Below are 14,783 nucleotides of genomic sequence, written 5' to 3'. Positions count from 1 at the left end.
ACTGCTACGCGACGGTAACAAAGAAACTTGTTTCTCCTTCCTTTGGGGCGACCACTGCTTTTTGCAGGAACATATCCCCTACTGATAATCTCAGTCGCTCTGCTGTGGCAGGACTGTCGAGCACTAGTGGTCCATTGACCTGGTTATCTTGACGGGCACTGCGAAGAGCGTCGCGCAAGGCGAATAAAACGGTAGCCCCTAAGAACAGCGGTGGCTCCCCAATGCCTTTACTCGTTTGGATAGAACGGAGATTATTCCATGAGACACCCTGCAAGAAGCTGACATTGAACTCCTGGGGAATGTCCCTGAACCCTGGAATTTTGTAGTTTCCCGGACCACGAGTTGCTAAGTGGCCTTGTCGTGTCCAGAGACTTTCCTCCATGGTGAATAACCCCTGTCCTTGGACGAAGGCCCCCTCAACCTGACCATAGTCAATGGCAGGATTGATTGACCGACCAACGTCCATTTTGATATCGGTCCTCAGAACCGTATGATCGCCAGTCAAGAGATCAAGTTCGATTTCGGTACAGGCGACTCCCTACCTCTGTTAGTGAAAATACGATTCATGTTCGGGATAGCATACCTGTGTAAAATAAAAGTACATTGGCTTCACTGTGGCTGGGTCATAATTACCCCATTGGTAGCCAATAGTAGGCATCTTCCAAAAGCCACTTGCGGAAAGGTTCACCCGATCACGATACGCTGCATGGGCAAGGGTAGACATGGGAGCATCGGTGCCGAATTTGTCTCGATATGGCTGGAGTCTTTCATTCAATTGGTCACAGGCATTCTTGATGGCCATGCCATTAAGATCGCTACCTGACGATGCAGCCGTTGGAGACGCGTTTGCCGACTGGTAAGACGAAGTGTCTTGTGTGTACACGTCTTCAAATGGAACTCCCAGCTCCTGCGCGGCAACTTGCACCATCTTGGTATACAATCCCTGCCCCATCTCCGTGCCACCGTGATTGAGTAGGACGGATCCATCAGTGTAGATACGAACGGCTGCCGTGGCCTGGTTCAGATGCAAAGCCGTCGCGAAGGAAATTCCAAACTTCGTGGGAATTAGAGATATGCCACGTTTTCTCCACTGATGTTGTGCGTTGAATTCTTGGATGGATATTTGGCGCTCGTCATACTTCACCTCTTCTCGCACCTGTTCAAGTAGCAATGGTATGTGCCAGTCTTCGTCGATGCGTTGTAAGAACGGGGTTAGGTGGCCCTTTTTATACAAATTGTGGAGTCGCAACTTATCGACGGGAATGTCCAATCCCTCCGCAACTGCGTTCATGTAGCTCTCCGCAATAAACATGGCCTGTGGGCCACCAAATCCACGGAAAGCTGTGTTGCTGTGGGTATTTGTTTTACAAACCCAAGCGCGGATGTGTACGTTGGGGATATTGTAACAGTTATCAAGATGTGTGCAGCACCGGTCCATCACGGCCGAACTCATATCCACTGAGTATCCGGCGTTATTGTAGCAGTCTGCCTCTAGGGCAATGAGGCTTCCGTCCGCCATAACGCCTATTTTCCAGCGACACTGAATAGGGTGACGCTGTCCGCTGGTCATCATATCCTCATCACGGTTCAACATCGCTCGGATTGGTCGCTTCTCTTTCTTTGCCGCAACGGCAAGAATAGAAGCCAACTGGACGCTCCTAGATTCCTTCCCTCCAAACGCGCCGCCCATTCGTTTCACGCGGGCGTTGATGCGACTAGCAGGCACGCCGGTTACGTGACTGACAAACTCTTGGGTTTCCATTCTGATGGATGTTAAATTCTAACCATCTTGGGTAGTATGCAGGGATGCTTACGTATTTTGTGTGGATGACCAAACCTCCATCGAGCCATCTTCCAGATGAGGAATGACCATAGCCGCGTTTGTTTCGAGGTAGAAATGCTCCTGACCACCGATCCGAGTAGTGCCACTGAATACTCGATCGCATTTCTCAAATACGTCCGCCATCCTGTCAGGAGGAACACCTTTCCGAAGTTCTTTGCCGTGCTGGAAGAAGCTTTTGGCAATGATGGCTTCATCAATAGTCAGAATGGCGGGCAACTCTTCATAGACTACCTCAACTGCTCGAGCGGCAGCCTGAGCCTGAATGGCCGTCTCTGCATATACCAGGCCAATTGGCTGCCCGTGAGAATATACTTTCTCCTCAGCGAAGAATGGCTCGTCATGTACTACGGAGCCCCATCTATTCTTTTCGGGAGGAATGCTGTACCGATCCACGTACCCCACCCCGAGCCCGGGTTCGAGAGCTGGACTCCAATCGACAGAGATGATTTTCGCATGCGATTTTTGCGACAGTACCATAGCACCGTACAGTTCCCTATGCTGGGGTGGCATGTCATCGATATACTCTGCCTCTCCTGTTGTATGCTTTAATCCAGAGAGGTGGGATACTTGCTTTCCGACCACTCGTTGCTCATAAGGGTTATAGTTGTCCCGAGTACCATGAGAGATCTTTCGGTGGAGTTCATCAATGATATCTCGGTCCACTCCATGTCCCAAGGCAAACTCGGAAATTACTTCGTTCCAGTATCGAAAGAAAAGTGACAGTGTGAGCGTTCGCCGATATGTTGCCATCCCTCCTGGGACACCAAAAGGTAGGCTAAAGTCCATAAGCAGAGCATCTGTTACTTCATTCAAGACCTTTTCATCACCCCACGTCTTTCCCATAAGGACCTTTCCCGCCTGCTTTGCTAGAACTGTTGTCGGTGCCATACCGCCATATGCTAAGGCAATGTCTGTCACCTTTGCTGTATTATCCAAGCGTACGCGAAATGCAGCAGTCACTATAGCAATGTCGTCATCTTTGCGCTTAGCTTGTTTGTATGATTTTGTAACCTCTCTGACATTTGGCGGGGGGAGAGGAATCCGGATCTGGGTGATAATGCTTCCTTTAGGCAATGCGGTCTTCCGATATCCTATGAATAGCGAGTTAATAGATTGAGAAACTTTCGTGGCAGCTGTTTGGCTGACGACTTTTGCATTGACTGCCATCAGCAAGGGGTTCATATCGGAGATTGGCGAGGCCGTTGCGATATTGCCGGCGAGTGATGCTGCATTCCGAATCTGTCTCCCAGCAAAGTATCGTAGGGATTTGGCTGTTGCAGCCAGGGCTGATCCTCGTCGACCAAACAGAGGAAGAAGGCGGTGGCATTCGGCTTCAATCTCACTGAGCGAAGCATTACCACCGATAACAAGCTCTGAGGCGGTAGATCCATCTGGCACGGTGTAAATCCGTGACAACTCTTCAATATCACCAACGAATATAGATACAGGAAACTCAATTCCTTTGAAACGAATATCCACTTGGACCTCACTCGCCCCACCTACGAGCCTTGCATCTGGGTATACTGCTAGGATCTCTAGAGTTTCTTCTACCGTGACGGGACGTAACCACACCTTGCCATTGCCCCCATAGCAGAGAAGCCGATTTGAGTGTCTCGCTAAGCCAGGCGGGTATATCAGCTCAGCACCTGGGGAATAACGGGCAAATTCAAACTGATGCTCGAAGTATTTGGGACTGTGAATTGACCCGTCACTGGTAGGTATTGTCGAAGGAATGCTTTCTTGGGAGCTTGATGAACACGGAGATCCTGTAGTATCGCGGCAGCACCCACCGGGCCGTCCGCACGATGGAATGTCCAGTGGCCCAGAGCTCTTTAGGGATCCGACAATTTCCCTGCGGGGGTATGCAAATTCAACATTTAGTCCTGCCTTGAGGTCATGCTGAACAAAAGTCTTTGCTGCTTGGATAATAGACTTATAACCGGTACAGCGACAAAGGTTTCCATCCAGATGTCCATTCATTTCGATTTCGTCCTCGGAAAGGTTGAATATACCCGTTTCGGGGTCGTAGGAGTTTCGGATTATAGCATACAGCGACATCACAATGCCGGGTGTGCAGAAACCACATCTATGTCGTCAGTCCTCGTTGGCGATGTGGTGGCCGGTTCATACATACTGTGATCCGTGGAGTTTCCCCAGGCGCTCTTGTAGTGGATGAGGGTTATCCACTGACCCAAGCCCTTCGACCGTAATTACGTGCTTTCCAACAGCTAACGAATCAGATGTTGCGATAAAAGCAGCCAGCAAAAGTATCATACCTCCAACTAATGGATATAGACATGCATTTACTGCTAGATGTCTGATGCGGCGGGGCTGACGTCTATCACGGGTTTGTAGAACAACGGTGCAGGCACCACATCCTCCTTCACCACATCCTAATTTTGTTCCCTTGAGTCCGTGCTGTGAGCGTATGAAGTCCAACAGAGTCCAATGAGGGTTAGGGTCGCATAAATCTATTCTTGTGCCATTGAGGTAAAACGACAAGGTGGATAATGCGTTGGATTTATGCACGAAGCCTTCGATTTCTGGCGGGAACATGTTCGTGTTGGTATATGGATTTAGAACATATAGAGCATCGACATTTCATCAAACGCAAGATTTTAAGTATTTTTAAGTCAAGAAACATGTCTTTCTAGATGCCACGGGAGGACTACCGGGGCAAGCCGTCATACATATCCATCCAAATGGGTCCGAGAGGCCCAGAGTGATTGAAAGCATGCAGCCAATGCGGGGGTTATCGTGATGCCGCCCAAAAGTGGGGGCGGAGACAAGGATGGAGGCATAGATCCAGAAATGGATGATCGGGGTATGGATCTTCGGAAGGTATTTGGAGTGACATGGACCAAAATACTGGTTTGCTGTGGTCAACCTAGATGTTCCATTATCCGCCGGGGAAAGGATATACGGACTATCCATTTTATAAGCAGTAGCTCGAGACGGAACTGTCAACTTACTTAGTCAGGTAAATAGATATAAAGTATACAACCGAGAGACCAAACGAAAATATCGTATACTTTATGGATGGTCATGTCATTTGGATAGGTTCATGAGCACCTTCATAGCATCGTGGACTACGGCCCATCGTACAGCTGCCAACTGCTGAGCCATCACCATTACCAACCCCCTTGTATCATATTTGCCACTAATTGCAGCCAATTCTGGCGTAGTTGAACAAGTAGTCATGGCAACAATCAACGATGAGAGGTCCGAAGGGGTGCGATCCTTTGATGGATGCTCTTCCATACCGCTATGGAATGCCCAGCATGTCAATGTCGCCAGATATAGACACCACGAGAAATGGAAAGATTCAGTTTGGTCCCAGTCATGGAGGGTTAAGAGCGCATCGTGGATGAGATATGCCGCATGGCGAGCAGCTACGAGTGACCCACCTAACTCCCCATGTAGCCAGCGTGGAAGCTGACGGCGGGAGCGCTCTCGATCCTCAGATGCCACTGTCCTCCCGAGAATTTGAGATGCGCCGGCTGCAATCTGCAGATCTAACACTTCAACATTTAGAGCAAGGTGAGCTGCTCGATACAGTGCGTGTGCAGCTGTCTTAAACCCAATGAACCGGGCTGGATCCGCAGTTTGACTGAGTTTTATTGCCAGACAATCGGCATCAAAGTCGGCTTTCCACAGATCATAGGATCGACCGATTCTGGGGGTCCATGCACCCATTCTCTCTGGTGTTTCTGAACGAAGGGTTGTCTGATCACGTCTCTTCAAATCAGCTGCAACCGACATCAGACCATGTAGTATGACAATACGCGCAAGTGAGTTAATATCTCGTGGCCGTGACACCGCGCTCGGTGTGATGTACGCCTTCAACACGGTCAGGAATATCTGCTCCTGATCATGTGAGGCATGACGGGCCCAGTCCTCAGCATTGGTTGCTTCCCAGGCCGCAGCACTACACGGGAGGGAGGACCGAATCTCGAACGCGGACATGCACAGCGATTGTGAGAACAGAACTGCATGTTGTGTATCCCACATAAAACAGTGCATCGCCAGACGCTTGCGTTGTTCCAGAGTCATCGCGTGTCGCCATGCTTCATTCATGTCTACCGGCTGATTCGACAGACACGGCGTTCGAATAGTGCAGCAATTACTGCGGCGAATGAGTTTTATCAACACGCAGTGAAACAGTTGCGCTCGCTCACGCTGCCTGGGACCGGCACGCATTTTCCCGAAACAGTCTATTAACAGAAGCGTCTGCAACACCCAAAGATCCGGTTGAGGGGAAAAATCCTTATGACAGAAGAGCTGGTTCCGCAGAGAATCATGGATCCCCACAGCCAATTGATGAGCCTCCCGGCTACTGTATGTTGCGCCCATAGACAGGATGGCAGCTAGAAAGATTGGCTCGATTCGATTAGGATCAAATGTAGCTTGGTGAATGAGAGGGTATGTTTTATTAAATCTCGTGAAAAACAGATCACAGTAGCTTTGCAATGATTCCACAGAAAGTAGGGGCGAATACAAAGGGGTGAAACCCCCATCAGCCCCTAAGGGAGGTGTTTGTGCCACAAGTGTTAGTATATTCTGACGCGATTCCTCATTCAACTGAGGGAGATGTGGTGGTAAATGAGTCTCAAACACGGAAGACCCAGTCATCCATTCTAGATCGACTATATCAGGTATACCAATGGGCTCAGACATCTCCGCGCAAGTGCCTCTTTCTACGTAGGACGCTGCTTGCAATAGCACGGATGATCCGTCTTGGCCAAACAGAGGCTTCATCTCTGGCAACGAAAAGGAATCTCGATCCGGGACGACAGTGTCGGTGAAAGCGGTAATATCAGATCCAAGAGGCATGTCAAACTGAAGGAAGGCATCATCGAGCGATGCGACGTCGAATAGCCAGTTGTAATTATGTATAGCGGCAAATGGCATGTTAAAATCGGTCGCTAGATAGTCAGCAAACACCTTCGGGCTCCAAAGGCACCAAGAAACGAGAACTAAAAATACCTGTATCAATATTGAAGAAGTCCGCTGTTCCGTCCAACCCGAGGCTAAAGGAACCATCCGCCGCGTCGAACTGGCCGGGTATAGGCTCAACATAGGGCTCAAATGGACCTCCTGGCATCATCGGGGCAATCAGAGAATCAGTATCGTCTAGTGATAGGGATGGATGATCGCTTGCGGAGCCTGGAGGGGACACCGGGGCTCCATGTGGTGTATGTCCATCAGGCTCAACGATCTGCTGGTCTTGCGAGCTGGCTACTGAGATGGAAGATAAGCCAGTGGACTGTGAGACAGCAGCACGGGGCTGTCTTTTGGGAGGTCGAGTGATGATAGTGCCATCACCAACGCGACGAGTTCGTTTACGGGTCTCCAGCACACCTAAACCCGGCCCTCCTGCCTCCTCATCGCGTTTAGCATGGCGCATCATATGCCTGGCTACAGGAAGGTATTAGATGCCGAAATGGCCCACAAATATGTTCAACATTCCATACCTAGGAGATCACGCCGGTGAAAATGTACCGAACACCGCTCACAGGTATAACCATTATGCGCCTGTTCATGATTCAATGCGTGCCGCCGCAAATGCTCGGCGCGTGTAAAGCTTTTGTCACAATTAGGCCACTGGCAACTGTGATTCTTCATATTTGCTGAGCCATGATGAGTGGAACAGAGAGATGGTGGCGACCCCGACAATATCTTTGCGGGGCAGGGAGGAATGGACTGGGCTTATGTATACTAGTTGTACGGCGGCCTAAAACCTGAGTGGTTGATAAGACTATCTACGAATTGGAGAAGCCCTTGGCGATACCCGGTGCGGAGAACTGGACGATTAGGTAGAGGAGGATTGATAACCAGGCGGTAAAAATCCAATGCTACCCAAAACACTTTACAAAAAATAACGCCACTCCAGGCTTCTTTCCCCTTCCCGTGATTCTCTAGTCATGACGGTCCCTGCGCGCAACTTTACACCTTGTTCCTTATCTCTTCGCTTGTTTTCAAAGCGCATCCACAAGCCCAAGCCGGTCGCAAAAGACAATACACACTTCGTTACAACAACAGGTGGTGACAAGCGTGGGTATATATCTTCCAAAATTAGTACTCATAGTTTGCTTTGAGGAAGTGGTCTAGGATCATACTTTGGGGCATACTCAGTTCGAAATGTGGCGGCGCTCAGCACCCCGGCAATGTTGCCCAACCCCACGAAGAACCCAGTGTTGGCTGCCCGCGAGTTTTCATGCACGTTATTGTTATTATGCCAGGCATGGACCAAGCAGGATGGAATGTATGCGCCGGCAGCTATTAGAAAACAAGTGAAGTATGAGACTTCCTTATTTTCCAGGACATCAATCGTGGACAGAACCAACATACCCACGAGCGAGAGCACCAGTGAGAAGATAATAAGGAACATGCGCTCCCGAAAATAGTCAGATGATTTTGGAACGCACAGTAGTACGACAGCCCCAACTAAATTCGGTGCCACTGTCCATAGGTTAGTCTTGACAACGGAGTATCCTAATCGCTGCACGATACGCGGGAAGAAGTTCATGGCTGTCGCATAGGCGACAGGGTATGTAAAAGTGATGATACACCATATTGGAAATTTCCAGTCCTTCCACGTCTGGAAACATGACTAGAGATCAAGTTTGGTTTTGACCTCGGATGAAGTGTCGCGTAGGAGTCGTGTTTTCGCTGCAGCTCTTTCTCGGTCGTTCAAGAACCAAGCTGAGCAGGCATTGTCTGGCAGCCACCAAAAACTAACAATATCTGTAATGAGAGTCATTGACCCTTCAATAATGAATAACCATTGCCAGCTGTGAACAGGCGAATAATTAATCTGGAACACGCCAAAAGAGATTAGTCCACTGAAGGCAGAAGCGAGTACGGCGAAGGACTGCATGATGGCCAAGCGAAAGCCCATTTCGCCACGGGTGTAAAAGAGAGTAAAATAGAATGCGGCTCCACAGAAGAATCCGGCTTCGAATACTCTAGGTCGTATCAGTATGCTGAAGTCATATCGGTTCAGGAAGCCTTACCCCAAAATGATTCGAATCGCCAGCATGCTACCAAAATCCTTCGCTGCATATTGACACATCGCCAGTACTCCCCAGACAATTGTCGCTGAAGCGTTAGCGGATATATTGATACAATGGCTAGTGACATACTTATCGAGAGCATCAATCGGCCTGAAAACCGCTTGATGAGCAGGTTCCATGGGAGATCAAATAGTCCAAATGGGATATAGAATAGCAGGACCAGCAGGGAGTAATCATTGCCCTCCATATTGATATCCCTATCTAGCCCATCTGTCTTGGCATTGGCCAAATTGCTCTGCAAGAGTCAGTTCGCGTCTCTGCTAACTAGTCGAGGATGAGAAGTACCCGGTCCATGCAGTCGAAAAAGTACATCTGTAAGCGCATTAGAAGGCTACCTCACGTCTAGAAGTTCCTACATACCAAACATAGCAATGGCAATACAAAGAGGTCCACCTTTCGGACTAATGCAAAACCAGCAATCGTTCAATTGTATCGACAGACAATCATACCGTAAGAGCTTTCCGCATCTTTGTCGACATAAAGGCTAGTTTCTCCGAGTTTGGCTTCGTGGTCTGGAACGACATGGTCTTCAGGGGTATTTACCTTCTCTATAATAGGCATGGCTTGATTATCCTTGGCAGATGTAGATTTACCAAAGGCGGCCTTCCAGGTCCACATGAAACTTCCCCGCCTATATATATGGCCTTATCCCTTGCTTTAGCTATCTGGATCCGAGGACGTTGGCCACGTATTATGCCCTTTGATAGAAAGAAGAGATACTGTATCATATTCCACGTATGGCCCCTACCCCAACGTCTCGAGAACCACAAGAGCTAGCATTAGCCAATACTGGAGGCTATTCAGATAAGACCAGACATTATAGAGTTCATTGCTTTCTCCGCTTTGATTAACACATTTATCATGTATCAAACCCCCATCCTTCCCACCCCCACGTTCCAACAGAGGCCCCATCATCTATTGTATATGTTATGGCTTGTGATCGTGGAGAGGTCGGCCTTCTATCCGATTCTCTGGAGTTCCTGGGAGCAAGTTAGAGCCGGAATGGATATATTCAGTCTAGAAAAATCCCTTGACTGGAGGACCAGACGAGCAACGCCAAAGCGAAGTCTTTGCAAGATGTCCCATCTCTGCGCACCACCAATTCTAGACTTCTCCCATTTCTATGGGGGGAACAGTGAAGCAAAAGCAAAATTAGTCGACGAGATTCGTAACTCATGTCTCTACAACGGGTTCTTCCAAATCACCGGCCATAGGGTGCCACTGGATCTTCAAAGACGGGTTATGAATTGCGCAAAACGGTTCTTCGATATGCCGTTGGAGGAAAAGATGAAAGTTGACAAGAGTGAGATGTTTCATTTCGAATACGAAGGGTGTATTGACATGGTCAGATAACAATTCCTTCAACCATGGGTACGAACTTCTGCGGTCGCAAATGCTGGAGGCGGGCACTGGTCCGGAACTGAAAGAAGGCTTTTATATTGGCGAGGAAATCCCAGAGCACCATCCATATTTTGTGCAGATAAAGTTGAACAGCGGCCCAAACCAGTGGCTATCGACCATCGAAAACAAAAGAAGAATTCGAGCGGACATCTATGGAATACTACCATGCAGTGTTTGGATTAGCAAAGGTCATTCTCTCAGTTTTAGCCTTGACCCTTGGTGTTGATACAAATTACTTCAACCTACTTACTAATGGGGCCGTCGCGACTATGAGATATTTGCGCTACCCGGCTCAACCCAAGGACGAAGGTGAGAAGCTCAATAGGGGGATTGGGGCACACACCGACTTTGGTTGCGTAACCCTGCTCCTTCAAGACGAAGTGGATGGCTTGCAGGTGCTGGATATGCCCACAGGAAAGTGGCTTGATGTGCGTAGCCTTTCTGGTATATGATGGAAAAATGACTTACAATATATAGGTGGAACCTGTGCCAGGTGCTTATGTAGTCAATCTGGGCAATCTTTTCATGAGAATGGCCAACGACAAGTACAAATCTAATATTCATCGGGTAATCAACAAGTCTGGGCGCGAGCGCTACTCGACTCCCTTCTTCTTTAGCGGAAATCCGGATTATCTCTGCGAGTGTTTGCCCAACTGTCGGAAATCAGGCGAGGTGCCAAAATATCCCCCTATAACCGTGGAAGAGATGGTGACTGCGTCCTACAAAAAAAGCTATGGGGGCGGAGAAGTACAAGCAAGATATGAAGGCGCAAGTTGAAGTAATGTCTACTGCAACAACAGTTGGGGCATGAATGAATACTATGCTTAGTGTCTTTGATAGATAGCTGCATAGAAGGTTTATGGCCAGTATAAGTTCATTTGCCTCGTTGGATTTGTGTACTTGTCCGGAAAATTCACCTCGAGAATGGGGAAAAGAGACGTGGGCTTGAAACTTTCCGATTACGCTTTCATCGTACCGGTAAATGCTGATACGTGATATTGACCTTTGCTGTATCCCTAAGAAATCCCACCCTACAGCGGCAATCTCGGCACGACGTACTGTCACATCATACCAAGAGTGGAGGACTCCTCCACATCATCAGCACGATATCAGAGATCCCCACTTTTAATACGGTGTCAAAAACATGGGTTTCTCAGAATGAATCCTTGGAGCAGGGAGCTTGTGTCCTTATATGGAATAGTATTTTAGGCCGTGAGTTATGCTAGAAAGCCAGAATAACTGTTGAAAACCAAATTCCGCAATATGGAAGATATTTGATCCAATAAAGAATTCAAAGTCCGGGGCGGGAATGCCCCTGGAATAAAACTAGACAAGACTGATCTTGTCGAGGACCATACTATCGTTCAGTTTTATGGGACATCAACAACTGAAGCGTATCGACTTAAATCTGAATTAATCGGGCGATGCGTGGAAGAGATTGGCATGGGATGGTAATACACCGCCCAACATATTCAATGCCGCTCAGCCAGCTCACTGCGCAGGTTCCAATGGAAGCTTTTTATAATTACTGGTTTTGGATGGATTGTAGATAATGTGAGTCTTCTAAATGAGCCCTCGCATATGTGCTAACATGTTGGGGTAGTTTGCATCGCAGGGGATCGGAAGTGTCCAGCCCAGATCCAACAGGAATTTGCAGACATTGCCCGAGTGAGCTACAGTTCGGTGGCATATTATGTCGGGCTGATCCTGGGTGCTTCGTTCTGGGGCATACGAGTGACCTTGTGGGCCGGAAACCGGCATTTAACGTGACTCTCCTCATCGCGGGCATTTTTCTGTGCGGAGCCGCAGGCTCTATGAACTTTGTGGCATTTGGCGCTCTATGGTCTGTCATAGGAACAGCTGCTGGGGGAAACGTTCCAGTAGACTCCATGATATTCTTGGAATTTGTTCCTGGAAGGTAGGGGAATGAAACCCATATAAATTGTCAAGACTGACTCTATAGCCATCAATGGCTTCTCACGGCGTTGTCAGCCTGGTGGAACTTGGGGTAGTTGATGGTTTCACTGCTTGCCTGGGTATTCTTGGCCAACTATAGCTGTGCAACTGACGCCACACCAGCAACTTGTGCTCGCATGGAAAACATGGGATGGTTTGTTCATTCATCGTCTATCTCACTCGGCGGACCGGGTTGACCCCCACAGGCGGTATACCCTGATCACCCTAGGAGCATTGGCGCTTGCCTTCACATTCATTCGCATATTTGTATTCAAGAAGAGCCCCTGACTATTGGAATGCTCCGAGATATCGACAATCGGTTGGGAACTGCGACTCCCACCAGAGAAGCAGCTGGTCTAACAGCAAGAGAAATTATCAAGGAGAACTTCAAAGACTTTCGCGGATCGCACTATCGGGCGTTATTTGCAACGCGCCAGTTATCGCGTCACACCGCACTGATTTGGGCCATTTGGCTGACGATTGGTACATTGCTGGCCCGATCTGCGTCTGGATATCACGTTGACTAGTCTAGGCATTGCGTATCCGCTCTACTTTAATTTCCTTCCCTAATATCTATCAACGAAGTTCACCGAGAACTCGTCGTTGTTGTTGACATACAGGAACTACTGCATTCAATCAGCCGTCGGTATTGTTGGTCCGTTATCCGCGGCCTTCCTAGTGAACACATTCTTAGGCCGGCGGTGGATGATGGGAATCTCATCAATAGTGACTGGAGTATTCCTCTTTGCTTATGAAGGGGTTAAAACGCCAGATGCGAGTTTAGCATTCTCGTGTGTGACGGGACTGTTAAGCAATTTTGGTATGTATGCTCTCGTCTGAGACTCCGAATGTCCGCGGCTGATCCCTCCAGAGTATGCCGTGATGTACGCTTTCACCCCCGAGTTGTTCCCTGGTCCTCATCGGGGCACTGGTACTGGAACAGCAGCGTCTCTCTTGCGTCTAGGAGGACTCATCGCCAGTCTAATCTCCTCCGAGACAGGGTTTACCACTGCGCCGATCTATGTCAGCGCAGGATTATGGGTAGCAGTCGGAGTGATTTGTTTTGGACTCCCATTTGAGACCCATGGACATGCCGCGATTTAGCCAGTCAAGTTCCATAAATTTGTTGTAAAAGTTGTTTCAAGGCACTCACTTCTCGATGCCCGATATATCATAAGTCACGTGATAATAACCCTCAACCTACCTACTGCTGCTCCAGCTCCACTTGCGCACCCGTCGTCAACGCGTTCACTCACATACATGTGGTAGAGTTGCTGACAGTTGCCCCGTATGGACACGTGTATCTTTCCATATCTGGAACCCCGGCCACATCATCCGGTCAGCAACCCCAATACTCTAATGGATTCGAGAACGCAAATTGCTGGAGTCCCCGACCGTCATGATCCTAGCATTCGAGTCTTCCGACTGAATCGACTTGCTAAATACCTGTCGATAACATACGTGTTCCCAAGGAAATAACTGATCCGGCCAGAAGGCAACTTATTCGGACTACGTTGAGTGTTGGGTTGATCAATCCCGCCGTTCATGGGAGCACGAGCATCGCCGTCGAATGGGCGATCCTTCGCCATTGCTGGTGAAGTGGCTTGTCTTTTCTTGTCTCCCAGATGGCTGTTAATGGCTTGCGGCTATCGTTCCGTGCATTATTCGTCGGGTCGATCAACCCAGTTGCATTTCAGCACTGCGACGGGTAGCACCGCAGTGGTGTCGGCGGGCAATCCAGGGTTGGTATTACGCAAGCGAATAACCATCGGATTATCCAGATAAGCCACGCGGGTGTATTCCCATGTTATACATTGTCTGCCACTTGCAAGTGGTCCCTCAGTTTTCCTAGATTTTCGCGCTAGAGTGGACAAAGTCCGATTCGCCGATATCACAGCATCTCCATTATCAGTACCGCCATCTTTGTCCTGAACCCCTTGAGGGGTATCGTCGTTGAACATCTCAGCTAGTGGACCACATGGGTTGCAATTCTGAATATGTGAGCTGAGTTGGAAGTGATATTCTCCACGTATTGCTGCCGAATATCATTGAGCTTCCACAAGAAGCCAGGGTTGACAGCGTCGCTTTTGTCGGATTGACCACTCTGATGGGTAAAGCTGTCAAAGTGAAGCACTGTATAGTAGCAATATGTCTGAATGGTCATTCCTGGTGTAGTCAATCGTATCTCCAAATTCAGTAGCAGTGAGATCCCTGTAGCCCTCCAGTGATCTCCTGATGATAATTGCTTCCGGATTGTCATCTACATGTCGTTCCCCAGTAAGCTGTCCTTCTGGCTCGATAAGGGCCAGAGTCGAGTTACCATTTGGCCTGATCGCTGAACTTCCACGCTTTACCCGCCCAGTAGAGCACTAGTTCCCTAACCCCGAGATCCATACTGTACCTTGACGGCTGCTCTGTTGGGCTGCAATCGGATATCTGACTTGAAGTGTTAAATTTTCGTGAGTTCAAAACACAATCAATGCGTCCAAAGGCGTAATTTCGGGGGG

The 14,783-nt window shown here is 48.7% G+C and overlaps 4 protein-coding genes across 4 annotated transcripts; 1 reads left to right on the top strand and 3 right to left on the bottom strand.

Annotated features, from left to right (window-relative positions):
• Window positions 1-4: 4 nt before the first annotated feature.
• On the bottom strand, window positions 5-4,399 carry BDV59DRAFT_207991 (Molybdopterin-binding domain of aldehyde dehydrogenase-domain-containing protein; the record flags this gene model as incomplete). Its single annotated transcript, XM_073695120.1, has 5 exons — window positions 5-538; window positions 584-1,763; window positions 1,815-3,929; window positions 3,978-4,071; window positions 4,120-4,399. The coding sequence occupies 5 exons, from the start codon at window positions 4,397-4,399 to the stop codon at window positions 5-7; spliced, it is 4,203 nt and encodes a 1,400-aa protein (XP_073547570.1).
• Window positions 4,400-4,891: 492 nt separating this feature from the next.
• BDV59DRAFT_193372 (uncharacterized protein) lies at window positions 4,892-9,480 on the bottom strand (the record flags this gene model as incomplete). Its single annotated transcript, XM_073692210.1, has 12 exons — window positions 4,892-5,569; window positions 5,600-6,768; window positions 6,830-7,261; window positions 7,360-7,522; window positions 7,870-7,909; window positions 7,963-8,122; window positions 8,195-8,444; window positions 8,481-8,811; window positions 8,860-8,944; window positions 8,989-9,154; window positions 9,280-9,320; window positions 9,369-9,480. The coding sequence occupies 12 exons, from the start codon at window positions 9,478-9,480 to the stop codon at window positions 4,892-4,894; spliced, it is 3,627 nt and encodes a 1,208-aa protein (XP_073547569.1).
• A 516-nt stretch (window positions 9,481-9,996) lies between these two features.
• On the top strand, window positions 9,997-13,116 carry BDV59DRAFT_193370 (Clavaminate synthase-like protein; the record flags this gene model as incomplete). The annotated part of the gene is made up of 6 exons (XM_073692209.1): window positions 9,997-10,222; window positions 10,269-10,393; window positions 10,464-10,748; window positions 10,798-11,067; window positions 12,558-12,794; window positions 12,862-13,116. The coding sequence occupies 6 exons, from the start codon at window positions 9,997-9,999 to the stop codon at window positions 13,114-13,116; spliced, it is 1,398 nt and encodes a 465-aa protein (XP_073547568.1).
• Window positions 13,117-13,519: 403 nt separating this feature from the next.
• BDV59DRAFT_178669 (endonuclease/exonuclease/phosphatase family protein) lies at window positions 13,520-14,420 on the bottom strand. The gene has a single exon (XM_073689816.1). It carries the CDS (start codon window positions 14,235-14,237, stop codon window positions 13,938-13,940), a length of 300 nt encoding a protein of 99 aa, XP_073547567.1. The 5' UTR covers window positions 14,238-14,420; the 3' UTR covers window positions 13,520-13,937.
• Between the last annotated feature and the right edge of the window lie 363 nt (window positions 14,421-14,783).

Source organism: Aspergillus ambiguus (genome assembly GCF_047715705.1).
Source record: "Aspergillus ambiguus strain CBS 117.58 unplaced genomic scaffold BDV59scaffold_17, whole genome shotgun sequence".
In the NCBI taxonomy this organism is placed as follows: Eukaryota; Fungi; Ascomycota; class Eurotiomycetes; order Eurotiales; family Aspergillaceae; genus Aspergillus; species Aspergillus ambiguus.
The sequence above is the reverse complement of the archived record's forward strand: the minus strand, read 5'-3'. Positions and strand labels throughout refer to the sequence as shown.

Bases quoted from the DNA above. Each gene is read 5' to 3' on its own strand.
- BDV59DRAFT_178669 (XM_073689816.1), bottom strand. From the start codon at position 14,237: ATGTTCAACGACGATACCCCTCAAGGGGTTCAGGACAAAGATGGCGGT.